Here is a 24,261-nt window from a genome sequence, read left to right on the forward strand (position 1 = left end):
GATCAAATTCAGTATATTGATGTTGATATTGCGGCAATATTGACTATTGTTGCTTTCACAACACTATAACACAATGAGAGACTTGATGAGTAATCACCAATAATGTGAATACAATGACTAATTTGGTAAAGGCAAATAATAATACAGCAAAAGAGCAGCTAGAACAGTCTGGTAAGCTCTGAAAACAACAATCAATTTAACATCAATTTACCGTAATACAGCCTTTTAAACCAGGAAAGGCAACACTTGTGTCATATAAAGAAATAAGACCATCCAAAATGTCTAAGACTAGTATATCTGGCCTCATATCAGTGTTGTTTTAGAGATATATTGACTGGCCCTACTCTGAATATAAAGATCATGAAGCACACTGTGGGTTGGGTCAATTGTTGGAATAAAATGTATTCATATCACATGTGCTCATAAACATCATATTTACGTAGTACATTATATTATTCAGGTGTGTTCAATTCATTACATTTGGATCTAAAGAACAAAAGCATTACACATAGTCTGCTTGGTGTCAGTGTGATTATTATGTTCACTTCTAAATAAGAAGCATGTAGTTCATAAAGTTCACTGTGACCTTATGATAAGTACAATGGCACAAGGTGTCCAACCATAGCTCTGCCGAGTGGGTTTAAATCTGAAAAGCAGGGCCGAGGGTGGTTAGGGACATGTCCTGTGATTGGGTGGAGGTCCTCTCCAGTAGCAGTCTGAGACCTGGTATCTATTTTACAGGCTGATCTCTGCTAGTCACTAACCTTATGGAGACAAAACCCAGCACAAGAACATGTCACGGGGTAGCAACTGAACCCCCCTGTGCACATAAGATCAAGCAGAAAGGGCTAAAGAGTTAGACAAACCTGGGGAGAGCTATGGATGCACATTCTCTGTAACCTTGTCTCTGGAATTTATATTCTATTGGAATAAACGTTCTTTTATCCAACCTACGGACTTGAACCCTTCTTCCTGAAAGAATCTAGAAGTTCAGGATTTAAGCCCCAACACGAGTTCCTACCGAGCTGGCAGCCGGCGCTCCAGAAGGGCTGCGGGTTGAAGTTGGACGAGTCCACGCGGTAGGAGGACGGGTAGATGCGGGACAGCTGCCGCTGGTTGAACCGGATGAAGGCCGCAGCTTTCTGCTGCATCACCTGGTGGGCTTTGGTCTCGCTGAGCGACGACACCTGCCAGCTGCACTTATCTGCCAGGTGCAGCACAACGACATCTTAGTTTTCATCATCAGTTAACTTCAAATGTTAACACGTAGGGTTAGGCTGACACCAAGTCATGAAGATTTAAGATGCTTGCTGTGGTACTCGGTGTTACATGATCGACCATCCAACCCAATCCACTTTATTTCTAAAGCACATTTTACAAACACAGAGTTACCAAAGTGCTGCACAGAAAACTCAAACATACAGAACAATTAATATAAAATATTGTGGGAAAAAATGAGAGCATCGGGTTTAAAAAACAAAAACAAAATAAAAATAGATAAAATGAATAAATACTAAAATCTCAAATTTTCAAATACCAATCGTGACAGCGCTTTAAAAAAAAAATCTGTAGTATTAAAGGGCAGGTTCCACCTTAAGTTTCGGTTTCAGGTTAGCAGTAGTTTGAGATAAGCTAACTGTGCTGCGGGAACGGGACTACTCACCTTGGGCCTCGATGTCGTAGAGACCCACGGAGCAGGTGTATTTGACCAGATCAGACAGAGCCCTGGATAACTTCATGGTCTTCTTCTTTCTGTAAGGCCAACAAAGCTCACAGCTCAGACACATGTGAGGAAATTAAGCAGGCAGATTACATAAGAAGGTATGACAGTGTTTGATTTTGTTGCATTGCAAATCCTAAAACCTAGGGTATAAAATCTAGCCGTTATTTTCATATGATAACATAAATAAGTGCAATAATTTACATCAAAGCTGATGACGTACTTTCCCATTAACGTCACGTCTTTAAAAGACAATACACTCATGTGTCCCTATAACATACTGTACTAAAGGTGTGTGTGTGTGTGTGTGTGTGTGTGTGTGTGTGTGTGTGTCATACTTGCTGTGGTGCAAGGGTGCACGGGAGGTGCTGCTTGCACTCTCCTGGTCTGTATCTGTGTCTTCAAAGCTTGACGTCTTCTTCAGCTTACTTGTCTTCTTCTGCAGAAGAAAAGGAGGTATGAACAAGCGAGGCGCCAAAAATTCAAACAAATACATGTCTTCTCCACCAAGGCTAACCAGGTGCTGGTTCTGGTTCTGGTGCCAGTTCGGTGCTGGTTCTCCTCGCCAGTTATCTAAGAACCAGCTGGATCTTCCCCAGCCTGAGAGCCAGCAGACCGTTGGTGTCCTCCCCAGACCACGGTGGTTCTGGTTTCCCATCCATGTCCAAAGCTAACATTAACAGCTCTCTATGGTTAACAGCTGACCGGTGAACGCCATGATAAGCCCCCCCCCCCCCCAGCACCTGACGTAACCGATTCTTATCTCTAGACCAGCGCTGGTTGGGGCTGAGTTGGAACCGGTTTTCTTGGCCCAGAACCAGGTTTATTTCTGTGGAAAAGCAAAGAACCGGTTCGATATTTGGCCCAAACTCAGCACCAGCACCAGAACCGCCTTGGTGGAAAAGACATACGAGAGGAGGAGTAAAAAGACCAACCTTGCGTTTAGAGAAGCTCCCCATGAAGGAACGGCCTGTACGCTTGTTGCTGCTGGGATTAGCCTCGTCCCCCGTGTCCGTCCCATCCTCGCTTTTGTCCTGACGGCAGGACAGAGGACACACTCAGCATGTTGTTGTTAGGAAAACATGTACAGTATCTGTTTTGAAATGAAAAAGGTAAGAACTAAGGTAGGAACTGTGTGTGTGTGTGTGTGTGTGTGTGTGTGTGTGTGTGTGTGTGTGTGTGTGTGTGTGTGTGTGTGTGTGTGTACCTTGCAGCCGCTTGTGGCTGTGGGCTTCCCAGCAGGAGGGAGGCCTGCGATGGTGAAGCTGTCCGGGTCCTCTCGGTCTCGGATCTTGGACTCCTTCATCAGGTTGTCCAGCTTCTTCTTGGCCATGTTCTCCACCTGCTTCCTGTTGGCCGACGTCTGGAGGAGGACAGGGACAGTTATGCCGAGAATGAGGACAATATGCCGTACATGACCCAAGACACAGGAGGGGAGAGTAGCCTACCTGTTGGAGCCATTACACTGATTTTAGTTTTATCCTTTCCACGTGCATAATGTCATTTATAATCATACTGAGGAAGTTTGTGTACAGATTTATACGCCGATTAACTGAGTCAAATAATACAATTTTAAATGCTATAATCAATCCTGCACTTAGCGATACCAGGTATTCGTCAAAACCATGGAATCACTGGAACACGCACCTGTACCTGTTTTAATTATTGGACATTGCAATTTGTAGATTTGTATGTATGTGTGTTTCTTTTGTGATATTTTTGGGGATCAGTTTGTCCACATGTATTTATGTGTGTGTTTGGTCTGAACCCCCTTTTGTAATGTGTTGAGTGTACTTTTTTTTTTTTATCTGAACCTTGAGTCTGTAAATAAAGAAATGTAAAAAATACTGATGCCTATATTCAGATAATGCTGATTACAAGTACTGTCGATCATGTTGATGTTATGTTAATGGCGGTGATGATGATGATGATTATGATGATGATGGTAATGGTGATGATGATGACGTCAGGGGGTGTTAACTCTATATTTAGACCTCTCCTGAGCCAGTTGTGTGTGTGTGTGTGTGTGTGTGTGTGTGTGTGTGTGTGTGTGTGTGTGTGTGTGTGTGTGTGTGTTTATGACTAGACTAGCGGAAGGACAAACTATTTTTCAACCGCATTTTGTGAGACAAACGTTTGTTTTTTCTTTGTTTAAAACAAGTTTATTTATGTTGCTGTTGCAGTTATGAAATAAGGAAACGGATCATTGTGACACTACGAACGAATGCGCGTTGATTTACTCTTTTTTTTATACATATACCAAGATTTGGAAAGACGTTCCACATCACATCAGAACACTATCATCCATCACATATTTCAAATTGGCACAAATGCTCCTTCTCAACAGTTACACTTGCACACATTAATACATTTGTTTATGTATTGTCCAAGCCTTGTTTGCACTGACCGTATCTGTCCAGTCCAGCTGATGTCTTGTATAAATGTCTTTGTCCTTATGTAACTGTATTGTTGTTTTCAGTTGTCGAAATGTATTTTTCTATATCGATGTCTTGTATTAATGTCTGTCCTGACGTGCTGTAACGAGGTTTTATGTTTCTGCAGAACAGGAACCTGCTGAAAACCAGTTTTTAAACTGAGTCAAGCCCGTTTTTATATTGTAATGTAATGTTACTTTTTCCTAACATTCCTGTATATTAAATATATGAAATGAAAATTGAATGGAAACATGACACTTTGTGGTGCGCTCCACAACTGAAGTCATTCATTATTTTTTATTATTATTATTAGGCAACTGCATTTTATAAAACTGTCCTATAATTATGACATAAAAAAAGTTATTTCCCCAGCACCTTTGTGATATTTTTACTTTTAATAATGAATTTCATCAGTATCCGACTCGTAGTAGTTGTCTTATTAGGAACTCCCTACTCTCGTATGACTCAAACACAGTATAGAGGGTCAAAGATATGGACCGGTCTTCCTACTTCACTCATTGAGCTTTCATAAGAACACTTTAAATTCAGAGTCAAATTGTTGCTCCTATGTTGTCTGAATTTTCTAGATGGATTTGTGCTCTAAATCCAAATACTCATGCATTAAGTCAACTGCTCTTCTATACAATACAATCTTGTTTTTGGTGTGAGATCCAACTGTAGAAGTTGGAGAACACCCATCATGCAAGAAGCAATGCAGTATATCACATAATTGGGGTGGGGGGGGGGGGTGTCGCAGTCTCAACGGTTGCAAACTGAGACCTTTGGCTGACGCCAACGTTTTGCCGCCTGATTAGGTCACATCGTCTCGGCCTCTGAGACTAAGCTACTACTACTTCTTGTTTATGCCTGGTATACAAGAACGTTGAGATATTTTGGTTTTGCCGTACAAATAATTGTCTCTTTCAGTCAAATTTTAAAAGATGTGTCAATGTATTACCTATTTAAAGAAATTAAAGTTTTGATTGAATCCCAGGATACATCTTATGGTAATATCACTGTCATGTGATATACAGATACTATAACTACAGCATGTATGAAGGAATCAACGCCTCTATATTACCATAAAATAATTTTTCTAACTGTATCCCACCCTTATCATTTCTGTTGCGATGAACGTGTCTCGTGCCAACAACTAAGACTTGAAATAATAATAAAAATATTTGAAATTAAATACATAGTCCGACCAATAATCACTTATCTAAATACAATTTCACATATCTAACAACATCAACAATTACCAGTCATCCGCCTTAAGATCTTAGCTGATGTGAGCAATTAATAACAATAAACAAAGGAGCAAACAAAAAAGACAATTATGTAATAGTTGTTACAGGCCTACTTACCAGGAAAAAACAAATCCTGCAGGATCCTACCAGAACTCACATTTCATTAAGACATCATGTTACATAATGCAGAAGCTCGCAGACTGGTTGATGAATGGAGCTCTTAGTAATGGAATGAATGTCAACGGGACATCCCTACTCAGGGGGATGAAGGGGAATAGATGAAAGATGTCCTCATTCACAGATGAATCACAGCTCAATGCATTGGGGCGGGGGGGGGGGGGGGGGGGGATGATATGCACATGCTCAGTTCAGCCACATGGTGGCAGAGTGTATCTATGACCCATTTCAACAGCAACATGCTCTGTGAAGAGTTTTAAGTGCTCAGTGCAGCTCAGTGCATTGTGGTCCACTGAGTGCCGTCCATCTGATTTGATGGCTAAGATGCAGGGGGGTTATTTATTTATTTATTGTAGAATTGATACATGTCACCTTTAAACCTGAGGAGAGCCTAATGCTTTATTTGGATCTGATTGAACACATTATTCTGTGTCTACAGTATTATGGTTTTCATTTTTCGCTGTCAATTAAGAAATCGGGTTGTATCTGAGGTTTTCCCAACCTGACGGAAATCCGATTTTGGGCAGCTATTGAATACTTACAAGATGCTTTTTGCAATGGTTTGGAATAAAATGGACAACACATGAAGCCTCAGCGCTTAAAATATTATTTAGTCAGTGCATCGGTTCATTAAAGTCAACAAAAAGCCCACAGATGCTGCCAGTCTTTGAACTTAACATAGCTATGATTAGAGCTTTCATTAAAATCATCATCAGGTCCAATAGGAAATAGTAATAATAATAATAAGAAATAATTACAACATTAGCTTGTCCTAGCAATGTTGGTCCTGATGTGTTAACCAATGGTCTCTCTCAAAATCCGTACCAACAACTGACCTTAATTTAAACATCTCGCATGCTCCCATTCCATGGCTGTTTATCAGATGATTACATGATAATAGATATAAAATGAATTAATTCCACAGAGCCAGGATTGCAATATTCATATAAGTGTTCCCAGAAAATCTGACAATCCCACTTGAAAGGGGAAAAATGGCCGATCCTGGCACCAACAGCGCTGAGTGTTGTTAAAATACTGCTTCTGACTGATATTGTTTTCGCTATTTTTAGGATCTAAAAGACACCTATTGATGTCCATGTCTGGTTCCAGATGAATTATCTTTGCACGGAGCGTCTTAAAGATGCAAAACTGCAAAGCGTTTTGGGGCCGACCACTTTAAACTTTCACAGGTACGATGAGAACGAATGGCGGATGACCGGGTGACACTGCTGAGGATGAGCTTTGTATACAGTACCTTCCACTTTGAAAGAAGCGAGCGACAGTTAAAGAGAAGAAGAAGAAGAAGGGACAAAAGAGAAGAGCAGGAGATGAGAACAACTAGGAACACAGAGAGAAAGAGACAGCCACAAAAGCAGAGATAGCAATATACGAGATACGCTAAAGGAACAAAGACAGGAGAGGGAGAAGGCTCACACGATCACCAGTGCATAGTTCAAACATGAAGCATCAAGAACAGGAAATACACACATGATTCACATTTTATCTGCTGGACAAAAGGACACATACAGGTACCTGCCTGTAACTCTGGTAGATCAACGGGATAAATGGGGTTTAATGTGGTTAATGTGGAGCAAAAGATCAATAAAAAGGAACATACATCTCCGTTCATCAGCTTGCAGTCGTCCTCCATCTCATCAGCGCTGTCCTCGTCCGACACGTCTCCCTCTTCTGCATTCTCGTCGATGTTGGGGGGCAGTTTCTTCCCCTGGTGGAGAAAAGACCAGGTTTAAAAGAAGAAAAGAAAATTGATTCATAAAAACCAGAATGTGTCTGTGTGCATGTAAAACTAGAAGACCAAAGAAATCCATTGGTACGAGCCATGTCATGTCTGTTAGATGTTGGCGTTTTAAATAACGCTCCAAAGAAAAAACTGGCCTGGCCATTTTAACCCTTGTGTTGTCTTCCCGTCAAAATCAGCACTTCAAGTGTTCAAGTGTTTACTTCTCTGATGAGTGAGGTTTTTATTAGTTATTTGATTGACAGCTGTGATTGACATGGATTGTTTGGGTGTGTGTATCGGCAGGACACCGATACTGCGGCTCCCCAGCCCAATCACCCCTGTGCAGGCTCTGGCTCCAAAATTGCAAGACGGCGGCGCCCGTATCCAGGAGATTTTAGCTTTACTTTAGCGCCGTGGGGGGAGCTTAATTTGCATTTCCTAGAATGGCAAAGGAATGTCCCCCCCTACTCTGCCTCTGGTTGGCTAACCCTGGTAATTTTACCCTAACCAATCTCACTCATGTCTAAACCAATGTAAGAAAACAGGCCGATAATCAGCCAGTGCCGATAATCGGTCTATTCCATTGACTGTATATATATATATAGATCAATATTAACAGTCTATGGGTCTATCTCCAGTTTAGGGGCTCTGAAACGCCCCTCTGAAACGGTTTGAATGTGAGGTGCCAATACAGCGAAAGCTATTCGTTTTTCAACCAAAACCATAGCAATGTAAACGTAGCCCAAGCCGCTAAAAATCGGATCTCACACCGTTAAAATCACCAGTTGAAAAGTAGCCTTCACATAAGATCCCAGACCTCCAAGTTCCAGTTAGCCGGTCTGTTCGGCTTCGACTGTGGGATGTAAAAGGATTTGTTCGTTTCAATGGAAGAAAAATCGAGCACAAGAGTCATTAGATATTATTGTACTGCAGTTGTACTGCATTCACATTCTTCTTAGGGGACCATACCAGTGTTTTTGCATTTATAATAAATCCCCTTGTATACTTGACTTCAAGGTGCCGTAGGTAGGATTGCGAAGATCCAGGACTTTGAAATTTGCACCCTCCCCCAGAAAGTTAGTTTTATAAGAACGAAGGCAACGAGAATTAGCCAATCAGAGGCAGAGTGGGGCGGGATTTTGCTTCGCCATCATGGGAAACACAAATCTGCGTAAGGAGGAAGTGGAGACGTGTCCACCTTGATTTACAGTCTATGCTGCAAACGTACGGTATCAGCTGAGGGCGACACAGATGAGCGTAGCAACATTTTTATCAACACAGAACTCCTCTCAGCTGCAAAGTGAAGCTCCTGACTCGCAGCCATTAACGTTATCTGTTATCATCTGGGCTCGGGATATTGCTTTGTAATAATAACACAGACACTGTGCCCAGATAATGAGCCAGCCTGCAGTCGGCAGTTATTAAACACATAAACAGCTTGTTATTCCCTCCTACAGTCAAGGTTTTTTTTTATCATCTTCACCCAATTATGTCATATTCAAACACTTTCTAATCACATCACTTCTATCTCTTGCCTTTGAAGTCTGCTCCGTGAGGTTCAAACTCCAGGTAATGAAACGGCGAGCTGCAATAATCGCCTCGGGGCCTCAGTCCTTTCTCTCCTCTCTCCAAAGAGAGCAGGTCACTTTTTAAACACCCCGGACTGTACTTTCAAAGCCTTTTGACTACACCCCCGCTCTGGCGCTACCTTGACGAGGATCTTCCCCTTGAGGGTTTCTGGCGACGGCAGCCGTCCAGACTCATCGGCTTTGATGTTGGACAGGTCCAGTTTGTCCCCCAGGATCTCAATCATGTACTGGGCCATCTTCTTCTGCTGAGGAACACTGCAGTGGTTCTCAATGGACAGGATGACTGGGTATCTGAGAGATAATCACAACAACAGACTGGAGTCACTTGGCTGGAAGATGGAGGAGGAAAAGAGGACACACACAGCTTAAAAACCTGCAGTTAAAAATGTATGAAAGTCATCAATAAAGAGTGAGATTTTGTACATTTTGAGTACAGAAAACGCACGCTGTAAGAAACAACGATGGCATTAAAGTTGTGTACAGAGCAGGAATAAAGTGCAAGACAAATGACTTGAATAAAAGGCAATACATTCTCTAAAGAGGAACCAGATTTACATTTATTTGCTTGAAAGAAATATCTAACTTGCATGACAGGACATTTTCCTGTCCACGTACACGTCCAAGGCCCCGGAGACGGCTGGCTGATTTAAAACATTTTAAATTTCACAAGGCCAAGAACAACAGGTCTGCAGGTCTGCGGTTGCCTGCTAATCGGAAGGTTGGTGTTTCAATCCCTGGCCCTGCAGTCCCATGTCGAAGTGTCCTTGGGCAAGACACTGAACCCCGAGTTGCCCCCGATGCTGCACCATCGGAGTGTAAATGTGTGTGAGTGTGTATCTGGTGAGCAGGTGTGTAGATATGTGTGAGTGGGTATCTGATGAGCAGGTGTGTTGGGTGGAGTGTGTATCGGTGAGCAGGGGCGTAGATGTGTGTGAGTGGATCTAATGAGCAGGGGGGTAGATGTGTGTGAGTGTGTATCTGGTGAGCAGGTGCGTAGAGTGTGTGAGTGTTTTTCTGGTGAGCAGGTGTTAGTGTGTTTAGTGTATCTGGGGAGCAGGGGTGTAAATGTGTGTGAGGGGGTATCTGGGGAGCAGGTGTGTAATGTGTGGAGTGTGGGATCTGATGAGCAGGTGTGTAGATATGTTTTGTGTGTGTGGGGTATCGTTTTGAGCAGGGGTGTAATGTGTGTGTGTGTGTGTGTGTATCTGGTGAGCAGGGGTTTAATTGTGTGGTGTTTTTTGGTGGCGGGTTTAGATGTTTTGGGTGTGATCGGTGAGCAGGGGTTAAAGTTGGAGGTGTATCTGGGAGATGTGTAATGTGGTGGTGTGATCTGAGGCGGGGTGTAGATTGTTGGTGGTGTGGGGGGGGGGGGGGGGGTTTTGTGTTCTGGGAGCGGGGTGTAGGGTGGTGAGGGGGGGGGGGGGGGGGGGGGGGGGGGGGGGGGGGGGGGGGGGGGGGGGGAGGGGAAAAGGGGTTTTTTTTGGGACTGTGAGCGGGGTTGAAAGTGGTGGGGTTTTGTTATCTGGTGGAGTGTGATTGTGGGGGGGAGGGGGGGTGTAAATTTTGGGTTGGTGGGGGGCTTGGGGGCGGTGCGTAGGGGGTTGGGGGTTGTATCTGATGAGGGTGGTAATATTGTTGGTGTTAATTGTAGCGGTTGTAATTTTGGTTTGGGTGTGTTTTGGTGACCAGTGTGTAGATTGTGTGAGTGGTACGATGAGCAGGGGTGAAAAGGGTTTGTGAGTGGTATCTGTGAACAGGGTGTAGAGGTTTTGAGTGGTATAAATGACGGTGGTTATGTTGTGTGGTGGTGGTATCTGATGACCCAGGGGGAGTGTGTGTGTGTGTGTTGGTGTTTCTGGTGAGGGGTGGTAGTTTTTTTTGTGTTTATTGTGAGCGGGGGGTTGATGGGGTTTAGTGTGTGGGATGGGGTGAGCATGTGAGTATTGTGAGTGTGTACTGTTTGCGGGTTTTTAGAGGTGTGACGTTACTGGTGAACGGTGGAAATTTTGTGTATGTTTACTGTGAGGGGGTGTTAATTTGTTGGTTTTTTTCGGTGAGGGTGTGAATTGTTGTTGGTATCGGTGGCGGGTGTGTAAATTTTGTGAGTGTGTTCTGGGCAGGTGTGTGAATGGTGTGTGGTGTGTATCTGGTGCAGGTTGAATTTTGGGGTGGTTGTATTGGTGAGCGTGGTAGATGTGGTGTGTGATGTTATGATAGCAGGTTGTATATGTTTGGGTTGGTATTGGTGGCGGGGTGGCGCCTTTCGGCACCTCGGCCCAGGTTGAGGGGTTGTAAAGGGGGGGGGAATTTTTCCTGTAATGAAACTAGATAAAAAATTGAATTAAATTTTAAATTAAGACTAAAAAGTTTATATAATACAGCCTTTACAGTCTCCTTGGGTACCCAAAAAGGTCCTCCCAATCCAAGGATTCCTGAGCGCAGAAAATATGATTTAAAAAACCCCAACAATTTTAATAGCTTAGTTTCTCAAAAAAAATGATGAAAAAATCTTTGGCTCCCTATGTGCCAATTTATATGAAACTTCTTTTATCAATCCCTGGGGGGCCCCTTTGACCCTTGTCCCCTTATTAAAGGGGTCCTTGGTTAAAACCCTTATACGTTTTCACTTTGGGGACCCTCGGCCCTGGGGTAAAACTGACCCGGCTTTTTTGGGTTTTAAAAACCAATTGTGAAAAAAAATTTTAGTTCAACAATCAGATGAATTGTTTAGAGAACGCAAACGTCTCTACAAACACAAATTTAAAATGAAGGAGATTCCCTTTTTTTTCATAGTCATAATTCATGTTAAAAAACCCCAAAGGAAAAAAAAAAGTGGCCATCCAGAGTAATTTCGAATTGGGTCGGTACATGTTTTTACGGAAATAAGGAAAGCGTTGATTTTTAGTAAACAAAAAAGTTTTTTGTCCTTTTCTCTTGTAAAAAATTTTTTTAAATTGGGGTTTAATTGACCCAATACCAACAAGGTTAAAAAACTCGAAGACCCCTGGTTTAGAGCCACTTTAAAATAAAATTCTTCCTTTTGCAGAGGACACCTCAAATATCCTCTGCGAGAGGACACTTCAGTGCTCGTAATATGACACTTCAGCACTCGAAAAGACAAAGTGTCCCCTGCAAGACATATCAAGTGTTGGTATCACTTGTCCAAAAAAAAAAAGACCCCATCTAACGTGAATTCTCTTTAGTCTGCAGATGAACAGTTAACAAATCAGCATGTCTGGATAAACATTTCAATCAATATATTCGATATGTTCTGTTTGCGTGATGCATCAGTGGTCCAGCAATGAGAACCAGCAGCAGACTCATTCATAACATGTTGTCAGTCTGAGTGCCAGTTTTGTCCCCGTCAGCCCTCCGCGGAGCCGTGCTTTTTACACGGCAGCCTGGAAAATCTGACGGCTCTTTGACGTCGAATGCAGCCTTTCACCCCGTCCCCCTTTGTAGTCATCTGTGAAAAATACAGTCTCCACAATTGTGCTTTGCAAAAAACAACACAGTGAGAGTGAACATGCGCACGAAGCGAGTGCTTTTCTTTCATTTTTTTTCTCGAGGAGACAGGATTTAAAAATAGAAAGTTTTCTCTGCCGACACCAGACTCCATGCACGTGAGTGAGATTATCACCTCTGATGCGGATTCTGTGGTGTAGAGGAGGGTGTCTGTGTGTATGCTTTCATTTGTCTCTGTGTGTGTGTTATGTCTCTGTGTGAAAACACAGTTGATTACATCTATTTCACAAATAATTAGGAGTAAGAGAACAGATGTAGAGGAGTAGGATGTTACGTTGGATTATATGTATGTATCTGTGTATGGTCGGTGCATTCAGATGGGTGACAAATCAAAGGAAAAACAAATAAATGATTTAAGAAAGATAAGAAGGGGGCAGCTTTCACACAGGTCAAGAGAGCTCAGTGAGCGGTTTGATGAGAATGATGTCAGTCTTATTCTTCACAGTTACCAGATCTCAACCAAGTTTATCTCCTTTCAGACATTTTGGGAATGGCGCCATGGATAGACTGCTATTTAATGGGAATGGGAGGTGGTTCTGCAGCTCGGTGCAACCTGCTGAAAACACCTCTACGTTATGCAAATATCTTCCAAGGAAAAGCAAGAGGAGAACAAACAATGAACACAGTGGAACAGGATTAGAACTAGATCCATGATCCCGACATCCCAGGTTGTCTAACCCTGGATCTGCTGCCTGCATCCACCAAGTAAAATGTTAGAACATATATTTAAAAAGAAAGAGTTGAATCATGAATATAGAAGAAAGCTGCAAGCAGCGACGATCGAGCTCTCGCACTTTCTCAGTCCTCAAAGAAGCCCAGTGCATTCAGATACACTTTGGGATCAAGCCCGTCTCTGCTCATGTGGATTAATTCCATGAGCAAATGAGAAGATTTTTTACACGCATCACCTCACATGCCATCACCCACAATAGTGACTAAACCCCACCACGTACCACCCCGTTAGGGACAGCCTTTACAGGAGGACACAGCGCATCATCACGTTTCACATGTAAAGAGGCTTCGAGACATATTAAACCCGTCCGTCCCCTGCAATGGTATTCCTTCCAAGCCTCATCCCCCTCCATGGTTTTACAAACAGGCTGTGTAATGCAACGCTGAGATGTGTATGGCATACACTGCTGGGGTTATTTCTCACACACACACACACACACACACACACACACACACACACACACACACAAACACACACGCACACACACTTACTTTACGTGATCTATTGGAGTTTTCTTACTAACTACACATATGAGCATTTGAGCCAATGAATAACAGAACAATAAGGAACAATGACAAAATAATAAGAGTGAAACGTGTGTCTGTGTGTGTGTGTCTGTATGTGTGTGTGTGTGTGTGTGTGTGTGTAAACTTACTCATTCTTGACGAAGGCGTACTTGTTGATGGTCTCGATGACGTCTTTGAAGAGGATCTTGGAGGTGAGGGTGTAGCCGTGGTGGACGATGGGCTCACTGTCCTGTCCGTCCCAACAGTCCACTGTGGACAGGAAAGACAGAGACGAGACAGTCATGAAGCAGCTAACTAAAAATGAAAAGATCACTTTAAACGGGTCTTATAATAACAGTTTAAAACTGTCCTGGCCGAAAACAAATCCCATGTGGACCTGTACTTAGTTGAGTGGATATATATATAGAAACTGTACATACTCATTAACTAAGACATCTTTATTTCCCACCAAACCAACGACCCTTTTAGAAAGCTTGTACAAAATAAAGAACAAACTTGGAAAGAAAAAACAGTTTCAATAAGAGGATTTAGAACGAGATTTAAATTCCTTCCTAGGGGTGTGTGCAGATGCGATTTGCCCTGTTCTGTTCTGTTATTTAACCCCCCACAGGACTCTGATCGCTGGCTACAGGAGGGCCACCACATCTGTGACCATCAGTATGTTTCCTAGAAATGTTGAATGTCTCAACTTTTCTCGGCCTTCCCCAGCGGCACCGACCGCCTCCTAATGGCTCCACCCCCATCCAAACTGAACGGGAAGACCTGTGTCTCTGATGGCCGACGCAGTCAGTGTGAATGCAGAGTAACGCAAAGTGGATTATGAGGTAGAATTCCTTAGTTTTATTGTCTCTACAAAGGTTTTACAGAGAAATCTCGTGTTTATTAAGTTATTAAGTATCTACCTTCCACTCCAGGCCATCTTACAGTTAAATGTCCCATGACATGGTGAACTTTGAATGCTTTAATATATAGTATAATATAATACTCAGATACAATATAATGCTGTATCTGAAGTCTCTTTTATATAGGAACTTAGTGGTCCCCTAATACTGTATCTGAAGTCTCTTTTATATAGACCTTAGTGGTCCCCTAATACTGTATCTGAAGTCTCTTTTATATAGGAACTTAGTGGTCCCCTAATACTGTATCTGAAGTCTCTTTTATATAGACCTTAGTGGTCCCTAATACTGTATCTGAAGTCTCTTTTATATAGGAACTTAGTGGTCCCCTAATACTGTATCTGAAGTCTCTTTTATATAGACCTTAGTGGTCCCCTAATACTGTATCTGAAGTCTCTTTTATATAGGAACTTAGTGGTCCCCTAATGCTGTATCTGAAGTCTCTTTCCCAAGCACTGTGCTCGTTTGAAAGCCATGATGTCTCTCTCTCTCATGGGGGGGGCCAAATTCTCTGGGTGGGCAAAGCAGAGGTCATAAGGGGCGAGGTTAGTTATAGATTCCAGATCGGCACATCTGAGCTTTCATTTTCTCACAAGGCAGAGCGGGATACCCAGGGCTAGTGATGGCCAAATGAAGCTTTGTGAACCAGTGTTTTTATTTGCTGAGCCCACTAGATGGCGCTCTTGCTTTCAAGCGTCTCTGGATTGCAGCGCAGCTTGCAGCTTTGATCCAAAAATATTAGCAGACTTAGACTTAGACTTATCTTTATTAATCCCTTTGGGGAAATTAAAGTTACCAGCATCCGTTACAGTATGAAAAGGAGAAAAAAAAAGAAAAAAAAGAATACAACACAAAAAACACAAAACACAATGATAATAATGCGCAGGACAACACACAGTACAGTCATGTGGTCACATGAAGGGATTCTTTGAGGTGACCGGGGTCCAGGTGTGGAAAAAACACAAAGAAAGGTAGCCGAGGCAGTCAGTTCGTAGGGGGGTAGGGATAGGGACGGGGTGTGTATGTGTGTGTATGTGTGTTTATGTGGGTAGCAGTGCTACTTGCTTTAAAAAAATGGTGCTATTGTTTAGCCTGACCTTAAACTGTGCCTGCATACTGTCAGCATGCACGGTAAGAGTGTACTGTAAGTGCGTCCACATGTCCAGACTGACCTTCTACACAGCGACAGCCGGCCTGCAGCACCCAGGCGTACATGTCCACCCTGGACTGGGACATCAGCTGGTCCCCCATCAGGTAGGTGTTGTGTGACGAGGCGATGAAGTAGTTGCACAGCGGCTGCTTCATGTCGTGGTTCACGTTGTAGTGCTCCGAGTTGAAGATGTCTCCCGCTGGGCTGCGCATGTAGTTCGTAATACCTGGAAAAGGTTAAAAACCTTTTTAAAACTTTATTATGTAACTCTTAAGTGTGGCTTGACAAAGCGGTCCACTACGGGTCAGAGAGAATGTCTTTTTAAATTCATATAGAAAAACGATATGCGGTTTCAATTAGAAATATAACTATTTCAACCCAACATTGATTTGATTTTTGCTCTTTTTGCAAAACAAGTCCTATATTTCACACACATTTCTTAATTATTTAAGACTTCAACGGTAATGAAATTCATAATTTTTAACAAAGACACAAATCTCACACCAAGGCACTAATTCATGATACAACAAAAGCATCTGCTAAATGAAGGAAATATTCAGAGAATGATTAAAAAAAAGCTGATTCTTCAAAGCTTAAAACCACTGAGCGTCTTAGACAGACACACAGCAGGCTGGGAAAGAAAAATCTGACATGCTGGGAAATATTTTAAAAAACAGCCAACTGTTATTCAGTGCTAAAATTAACTTATTTTAACAGCGGTATACATTAACAGAGTATTTGATGAAATGGAAAACGTCCATGCCACTAGAGGAAACTGCCAGCATTCAGTTTATTTTGAACACAAGGGAACTTGTGAAGAACTGAAGTGAAGAAAAAGTGCAAAAATTGTCAGAAAGGCAACACAACTTTGAATAAGGACACCGAAATGTCAGAAACAGTAACGAAAGCATCGGAAGTAGCGATTAAAAACTTCGAAAAATGTGACAAAAACGTCAAAAAAAATCGTTTGATCAAAATATGACTAAAAATGTAACACAAGAAAGTGATAAAAACGTCATAAACATTAACACTTTTAAAAACTTAACATTTTCTTAACCCTTGTGTTGTCTTCCCGTTAACCGTGAACTTGTCCTTCCTGGTCAAAATTAAAAATGAACATTTTTTTGTGCTTTTCCGATGTTTTTGTCGCTTTTTCCGATTTATTTGTCACTTTTCCAGCTTTTGGCGCCTTTTTTTTTTTTAAGACCTGAGCTGGTTTAATAACAGGTTTTCCACTCATTCTTGTAATTCATGGTCAACAAACCTCATTTATGTCAATTTATACATAAGTTTTTAGTTAAAAAGGCAGAAATTATGAATTATTTTGACTAATAGTTCAGTTCAGAGGATGTTGAGCGGATCACAGATGGGTAGATGTCAAAGTTTAGTCCAGATACTGTTTGGAAACCATGAAAAAAAAAAAAGAATTCAAATGCTATAAGACTAAATAAAACACTAAAACAATTCAATGAATGTAATCCTTAATTTTACCTGACGTATGTTTGGGATCATCCACGTTATTTTTGGGCAATTTGGTTGAAAGAAATCTAATATTTCTAATACAAATATACTTTGAAACGGGTCAATTTGACCCGAGGACAACACCAGGGTTAAGGGAGGACCCCTAAACCGTCCCCCCCATACACGTGTACCTAAGTCCTCCACAAACCTCGGGAAAACACGGGGGGGGGGTTTGAGATCTCCACTTTTGGGCAAAATAGAATTATTGAATGTCAAACACTTCATTTTCTGCATTCTGGAGAATTCTTTTGCAACATTTTGTGCCTTTTTTGCTTTAAGGTATGGTGCAAATGTCTTTAATTATGTAAAGGAACTAATAGTTTTTTTTTTGGGGGGGGGGGTTGCACTGGCCCTTTTTAATTGATACACTGTAAATTTGGCCTATGTTAGAAGACACTAGCAGTGTTTAATTGTAGGTTTAATTGTAATCTTTTTGTCTGTCGTGCATTGTCCCAGACGTCTCTCTCTTGCCAATTAGACCCTGTCACTCAATGAGATCACCTGTGTAAACATAAGGTTATAAAAAATTAAAAAACAAAGAACACAAGAGAGCTTAACGGTAAAGACCTGAAGTTAAAGGGGACTCACCATCAATTCCCAAAACTCCCTGCTTCTGGTTCTCAGAGCACGGCTCAAATTTGTTGACAATCTCCAGGCAATGGTCCTTGGTCACGTTGGTCATCTACGAAATGACATCAACTCATGTCAAGCAACAACACTATGTATATGTAACATAATAATAATAATAATAATAAGAAGAAGAAGAAGAAGAAGAATAATACACTGATTCCCTTGGAAGAATTAGGGGAACTTAATGAGTAAATCTGTCAGCTCTAGCCACTGAAAAGGAATAAGAGGAGAAATCAGACCAATCACAACAGCTGGTCAGTGTGACATCATGTAGCCTGAGCTCATTAATATTCATTTTTTTTCCCACAAAATAAATGTCACAGAGTCCATGGTAGAACTGCAGACGTTACCACAAAGTCATGACATACGTGTTGCATGCCACCTTTAAATAAAAGTAGTAATACCACACTGTAATACTGTATCACGTAAGTAGTCCTGCATTGAAACTATTACTTGTGTAAAAATATGCAAGTATCGTCATGAAATGGTACTTAAATTATTAAAAGTCAAAGTACTCAATGCAAACAAAATCCTCCCATTTTAGAAACTGGAAACGATCCAAACAGTTGTGTGTTTGATGGTCTCATCCTTTCAGCTGGACTTGTGGGCCGTTATGTTGTTGAGTGGTTTCATTTAGAAGAAAACATCAGACTGTTTAAACTGTGTGTTTTGTGGTCAAACACCTTCATTTTTACAGTAACTTTTAATCAAAGGTGTGAGATGAACGCAGTGGAGTACAAAAGTTAAATATTTCTCTGAAATGTGGCGGAGGAGAAGTAGGAAGTGGCTTGAAAAGAAGAGACTCAGGTAAAGGACAAGTACCTCAAATTTCTACTTAAGTAGTTGACTAAATGTACTTGGTTACCTTTCAACACGGCTTTAAACTAAGACCATAGATCAGAAGACGTGAAGATGTTAAAGAGATTCAAACTATAGTTAATAGTAAAATCATGCTGAAAGTGCTTCATGTTGTTTTTGTTATTTAAACAGTCCCTGAACCTGGAGGTGCATGTCATGGCGGATCTATAACTACGCCCATATGTCTTTTCCACCAAGGCTAACCAGGTGCTGGTTCTGGTTCTGGTTCTGGTGCTGGTGCCAGTTCGGTGCTGGTTCTACTCTCCAGTTCTCTAAGAACCAGCTGGATCTTCCCCAGCCTGAGAGCCAGCAGACCAGTGGTGTCCTCCCCAGACCACGGTGGTTCTGGTTTCCTCCCCAGACCACGGTGGTTCTGGTTTCCTCCCCAGACCACGGTGGTTCTGGTTTTCCATCCATGTCCAAAGCTAACATTAACAGCTCTCTACGGTTAACAGCTGACCGAGGTTTTAAAAATGGCGGCCAGACGTTTTTGGTTTTCCAACGCCATGATAACCCCCCCTCCAGCACCTGACGTAACCGGTTCTAATCTCTAGACCAGCGCTACGTTGGTGCTGAGTTGGAACCTGTTTTCTTGGCCCAGAACCAGGTTTATTTGTGTGGAAAAGCAAAGAACCAGTTCGATATTTGGCCCTGTCTCAGCACCAGCACCAGAACCGCCTTGGTGGAAAAGACATATCAGAGGGCAGTTCAAAGAGGAGAGATAACACATTATTTCCACAGGGTTATCCATTTTAGAGAATAAGCTTCCAGCCCACTCCTGAAGTACTTAGCTGTCTAAAAGGGTGGCGTCCACCACCACCACCACCACCCATCTCAACCTTATCTGGATCAGAGAAAGCCGTGTGGAGAGAGCCAATCACGACACTCGGCAGAGGATGGCCCATTTCCCTTATCACTGTGGGTTGGCACCAAAAAAGCTTGATGGGCAGCAGAGAGCTCAGAGGCTGCTGCAGGCTCTCAACACTGACACACACACACACACACACACACACACACAGCATGCGCACGCACACACACACACACACACACACCACACACACACACACCACGCACGCACGCACGCACACTCATGCACACACACCACACACACACACACACACACACACCACACACACACACACACACACACACACTCACTCACTGCACACACACTGCACTCTCAGAGCTTTTCTCCATTTCAACAAATATGTGAGAAAGCGTAGACATCATGTTGCTGAAATCCTTTACTTTTGTTTCCATTTCCTTTTATTTCGGAGAGTTATGTAAACGCACACATGGCGTCAACTAGGGGTGTTGAAATGATTCATCGCAGCGAAGCATCGGGATGCGGACGATCCTGCATCGATGCAGCGACAGACCATAATCGATTACTGCCCACTGATCGCTTGTTGATTTTTGGGTGGCTGCTTTTTTTTTTTGGTTTCAGACTCTGCAACCTTCAGAAATTGTCTTTTTTATAAGCAGATGCACTAAAAAGGAGTTAATATATGATTGTTTATATTGTTTATAGTATATGTTTATATGACTGTTTGAATTTGTTGATAAAAATCATGTGTTGTAATCTATAATAATAATGAGGAGGTGATGCCATACACATACACTTGGCGTGTTACTGTGAGAAGAACGTGTTATCAGTACGCTTTTTGAGCTTTCTATTTTCTGATTTTATTTCCGGGAACACTAGGCACATTTTTCCGTAAAAAAAAATCTGTTAATAATCTGTTTCCCATCGTGCCCGGAAGACACAAATCCTCTTGGTCCGGTTCTCTCTTTTTTGGCCGTTCATGTCTCTCTTCTCACTGTCTCACGGTCAAGACCCGACGAGGCTGCAGTTGCTTGGCAACAAACCTTTTGCCTTTCGAAGGGAGCGCCCTCTAACGGCGGACAGTCTAATTACAATTGGAAAGTAATGGGTCGCTGGCTCCCAATACCTGTGAAACCAACAATTTGATATTTGAAAGTTGATTTGCAGTGAGGATGCGGGGGGTGGGGGGGGGGGGGGGGGGCACCAGTTGCCCCATCCCTTGTCTATATCAGTGAAATTCAATTTGATATTAAGTAGGGTTTGTGCATTAATAATACAGTAACAAGACTTATTGCTCATATATTAGACATTCAATAATATGGAGAGAGGGTAAGGTATGAAGACCAATGTATGGGAGGTGTTAGGTCCATCTTCAATGTGTTCTCTTCCCTTGTGAAACCAAACCTTCCTCCTTGGGAACATATTTTAGGTTTAGACTGCGTGGGAACAGATACTATTGTCGTTGAACACATTTCAGTCTCTTATCAGTTCCAGAGGGATTCAGCAAGACACACAGCTCCCAGCCACACTCTGAGCGGACGCTTGAACACACAGCCGGGAGGGGTTCACATCGTCGTATTTCTTATTCGAGGCACAAAGAAAACCAAAAAAAAAAGTCTGTAGTTACTGAGACAACTCTGCTGTATCTTGGCATCACTTCAAAACAACAAAACAAATCACTTCACAAAACTCAACACTTAATGGAAAAGAAAAAAAAAAAAACTAAAAACAATACAGCCCACCGGCGCGGAGCGGACGTCTAGCTTTCCAAACACAACCCTCTGCTTTTAAAGTGACAGTTTCCGCACATTACACAGCCTGCCGGAGTCCAAATTAGCTGCAGGAAGAAGACGAGCTGTAGGGCTCATTTGCTACTTTTCAGTTTCAGGCGTTGGTATAATTAGCGAGGAGGTGCACGTCATCCACAAAGCCTCTGCTTAACTGCAAGTCAAGTGCTGTGATGGTACAGTACGAGCGCTAATACCCCCGTAGTGCCCTGACTGTCTACATTTCCCTTAAATTAAGCACCACTTCCCAGGGGCTACTGCGTGAAGCTTTTGACCACTCACCCTGCACAAGCTCAAAACAAGGAGCCTTTTGGGCTTTCAAAACTGCAAAAGAGCAGAATGAACACACACTTCTGCCAGTGTTACTGAAGCTGCCCGGGGGGGCTATTACATTTGATTGCTTCAGTATTCAGAGAGCACCTCTTTAAGGTTTTGAGCATTAAATGGCCACTGGTTAGCCACTACTCTACAATTAAATTGGGATTATAGCAACAGAAATACCCATGTTTGGGAGGATAACATAAGGTTTGTTTTTTTTCCTTTAAAAAAGTTACCTTTTAATGAAGCAACTGTTTTGTATCTTGGACATGAATTACAGGGGAAAATATACAACTGACAAGGAATCCATAACATATTAATACGCAAGACTGTTTTTAAATCACATTCTAGACAGTATACTCAACTTTTACAAAGGGCAAAAGGATGTTAACATTAAAGTTCCTCCAGGACACAGCAGGAGCCCAGACCTGGTTAGCCTAGCTTAGCATAAAGACATAAAGCCTAGCTTTTTACAAAGTATGAAAATGCAACTACCAACACATCTCAAGCTCACGATTAACATGCTGAATGTTGCAAAGTAAAGAAATCTGAAGGTGTGGAGTTGATAAGAACTGCAATATATCCTGCATCTCATGTGCCATTTTCATTACATCTGTGCATAATTTTTCATTCAGGCAATTTTGAAAGTGCAATTTAACTTAATAATTCATGTGTAATTTATTGTATAATACTGTTTGCTATATCTTGTACATTTATCCATCTCTGTACACTTACCTATCTTTGTTCTTATCTTTGCTGTAGCAAACTGCAGTTTCCCCACCGTGGGACAATTGAAGGTTTTCTTATCTTGTCTTGAGTGAGTTTACCAGACCTTTGACGCCACTGCTCATCTCTGCTACAGGCTTCCTTAGCCACTACAAGCACAGCACTCGACCAAACCGTTGGCTGTCAAATTGCAATCGCAACTTGAAAATTGTGTGCAATGTAGTCACCAGGCGTTGACACGGAAGAAGACTGAGCGGAATCAAAAAAGGGCAATATTTCTGGTTCTGCTGGTTGCAGCAATTATTACGCTTTTTAATTGAAACTATTGTGCTTTTCTGGATTTCAGGTCACATCTATAATGTTAAAATGACAATTGTCATGCTAAAAACAAGATCAGAGCTTCAAATAATTAGGTTATTTCAGAGAAATCACGGTACCTGGTCCGGGCAAGCTTAGCAGTTTTTTTCAGGCTCCTGCTGTGTTTACATAGGACATGCTACATGCTAAGTCAGGGAGAGCTGTGATCTTGGCTGCCGTTGTTAATTTTTCCAAGACTTTGGGTCACACTACTGCTGAAACATATCCATTTGGGTAGTATTTGGTTCAGAAGCTTTTATCCACAATTTTTGACGGTGGAAAGAGCTGCTTCATCCCATCACAATCCACTACTAACTACAAGTAGCTACATGCTTACACCAGGGAAACCTGTGATCTTGGCTGCCGATGTGGATCATTTCTCCCCAATTTCAGGTCACATTACTGCTCCTACTACTACTATCCGGTTGGGTAGTATTTGGTTTAGAAGTCTCTCTATTGGTGATTTTTCACGGTACAAAGTCCTGCTCCATTGCAGTCAGGCTCAGGCTCAGAGTAATCTATACCGACAATGTTTCATTTCCGCAATAGTTCAGGTGCTGCTGGAAATTCTTCCAGATGTCCATCTTTTTTGGCCAGATGTCTGTCACCTACCGCTTTCGTTGTGTTCGCAAAAAATAAAACATCTTAATTTATGATGACTATGGTTAAGTGCTCCACAGATCTCTGCAACAACGATGGCAGCCAAGAACAGCAGGATTCCTCTGATCAGGGAAGCTCCAAAATCATGATTGCGGATGTCGCCGTGGTCCTGCTACACGTCCTGCGATGCCCTGCTGTGCTATGAACTACAACAAACTACTATTTCTAGTCACTGGTCCATTTCCTGTTATTGCCACTATTCATTCTAACCCCAACCGGCCCCGTCACACACCACCTACCAAGAGCCTGGGTCTGGGACTGGGTCTGGGTCTGGGGTCTGTTCCAGGTTTCTTCCTAAAAGGAGTTTTTCCTCCCCATTGTCACATTTGTTGCTTGCTCTGGAGGAAACTACCAGACCTGTTGGGTCCTTGTAAATTATGGAGTGTGGTCTAGACCTGCTCTATCTGTAAAGTGACTCAAGATAATTCTTGTTATGAATTACTATAAATAAAATTGAATTGAATTGCAGGGTAAATCCAGACTATCTAGCCAGACTATCTGTCCAATCTGAGTTTTCTGTTGCACGACAAAAACAACCTTAGAACGTACACATGTTCCACCAAAACAAGTTCCTTCCCGAGGCTGTTTTGCAGAGGTACCGTCGCTCTGTCCGGCACTTAGCGCCGCCCAAACAAATTGTGAGCATGTTTTTCTCCCTTCCCAGAATGCTGTGTGGACTAGCCAGACCCTCCTCTGCAGTGCTGCGGAGGAGGGTCTGGCAATGCGAGGCTAGGTTTGGAGAGCAACAACAGAGGAGAATCCACAGAATAAGGGTCATGTGGAAGCACGCTGACCAATCAGAGCTGACTGGGCTTCTTTCGGGAGGAGGGGGGGG

At 42.3% G+C, this 24,261-nt stretch overlaps 1 protein-coding gene across 14 annotated transcripts in view; it reads right to left on the minus strand.

Annotated features, from left to right (window-relative positions):
• Positions 1-24,261, minus strand: part of plch2a (phospholipase C, eta 2a) — a 215,287-nt gene that overhangs the window by 17,926 nt on the left and 173,100 nt on the right. For 11 of the 14 annotated variants that reach the window (XM_032519814.1, XM_032519815.1, XM_032519817.1 and 8 more), the window contains 11 exons: positions 17,853-17,946; positions 15,766-15,969; positions 13,823-13,943; positions 9,029-9,200; positions 7,198-7,305; positions 6,835-6,840; positions 2,928-3,083; positions 2,656-2,754; positions 2,059-2,159; positions 1,664-1,752; positions 1,022-1,204 (listed from right to left, as the gene is read on the minus strand). In XM_032519814.1, the coding sequence (XP_032375705.1) occupies positions 1,022-1,204; positions 1,664-1,752; positions 2,059-2,159; positions 2,656-2,754; positions 2,928-3,083; positions 6,835-6,840; positions 7,198-7,305; positions 9,029-9,200; positions 13,823-13,943; positions 15,766-15,969; positions 17,853-17,946 (1,333 nt within the window). The remainder of the gene's footprint in view (positions 1-1,021; positions 1,205-1,663; positions 1,753-2,058; positions 2,160-2,655; positions 2,755-2,927; positions 3,084-6,834; positions 6,841-7,197; positions 7,306-9,028; positions 9,201-13,822; positions 13,944-15,765; positions 15,970-17,852; positions 17,947-24,261) is intronic. The other 3 variants (XM_032519816.1, XM_032519813.1, XM_032519825.1) reach the window with 1 other exon arrangement.

The sequence above is a fragment of the Etheostoma spectabile genome, chromosome 7 (genome assembly GCF_008692095.1).
Source record: "Etheostoma spectabile isolate EspeVRDwgs_2016 chromosome 7, UIUC_Espe_1.0, whole genome shotgun sequence".
NCBI classification, from domain to species: Eukaryota; Metazoa; Chordata; class Actinopteri; order Perciformes; family Percidae; genus Etheostoma; species Etheostoma spectabile.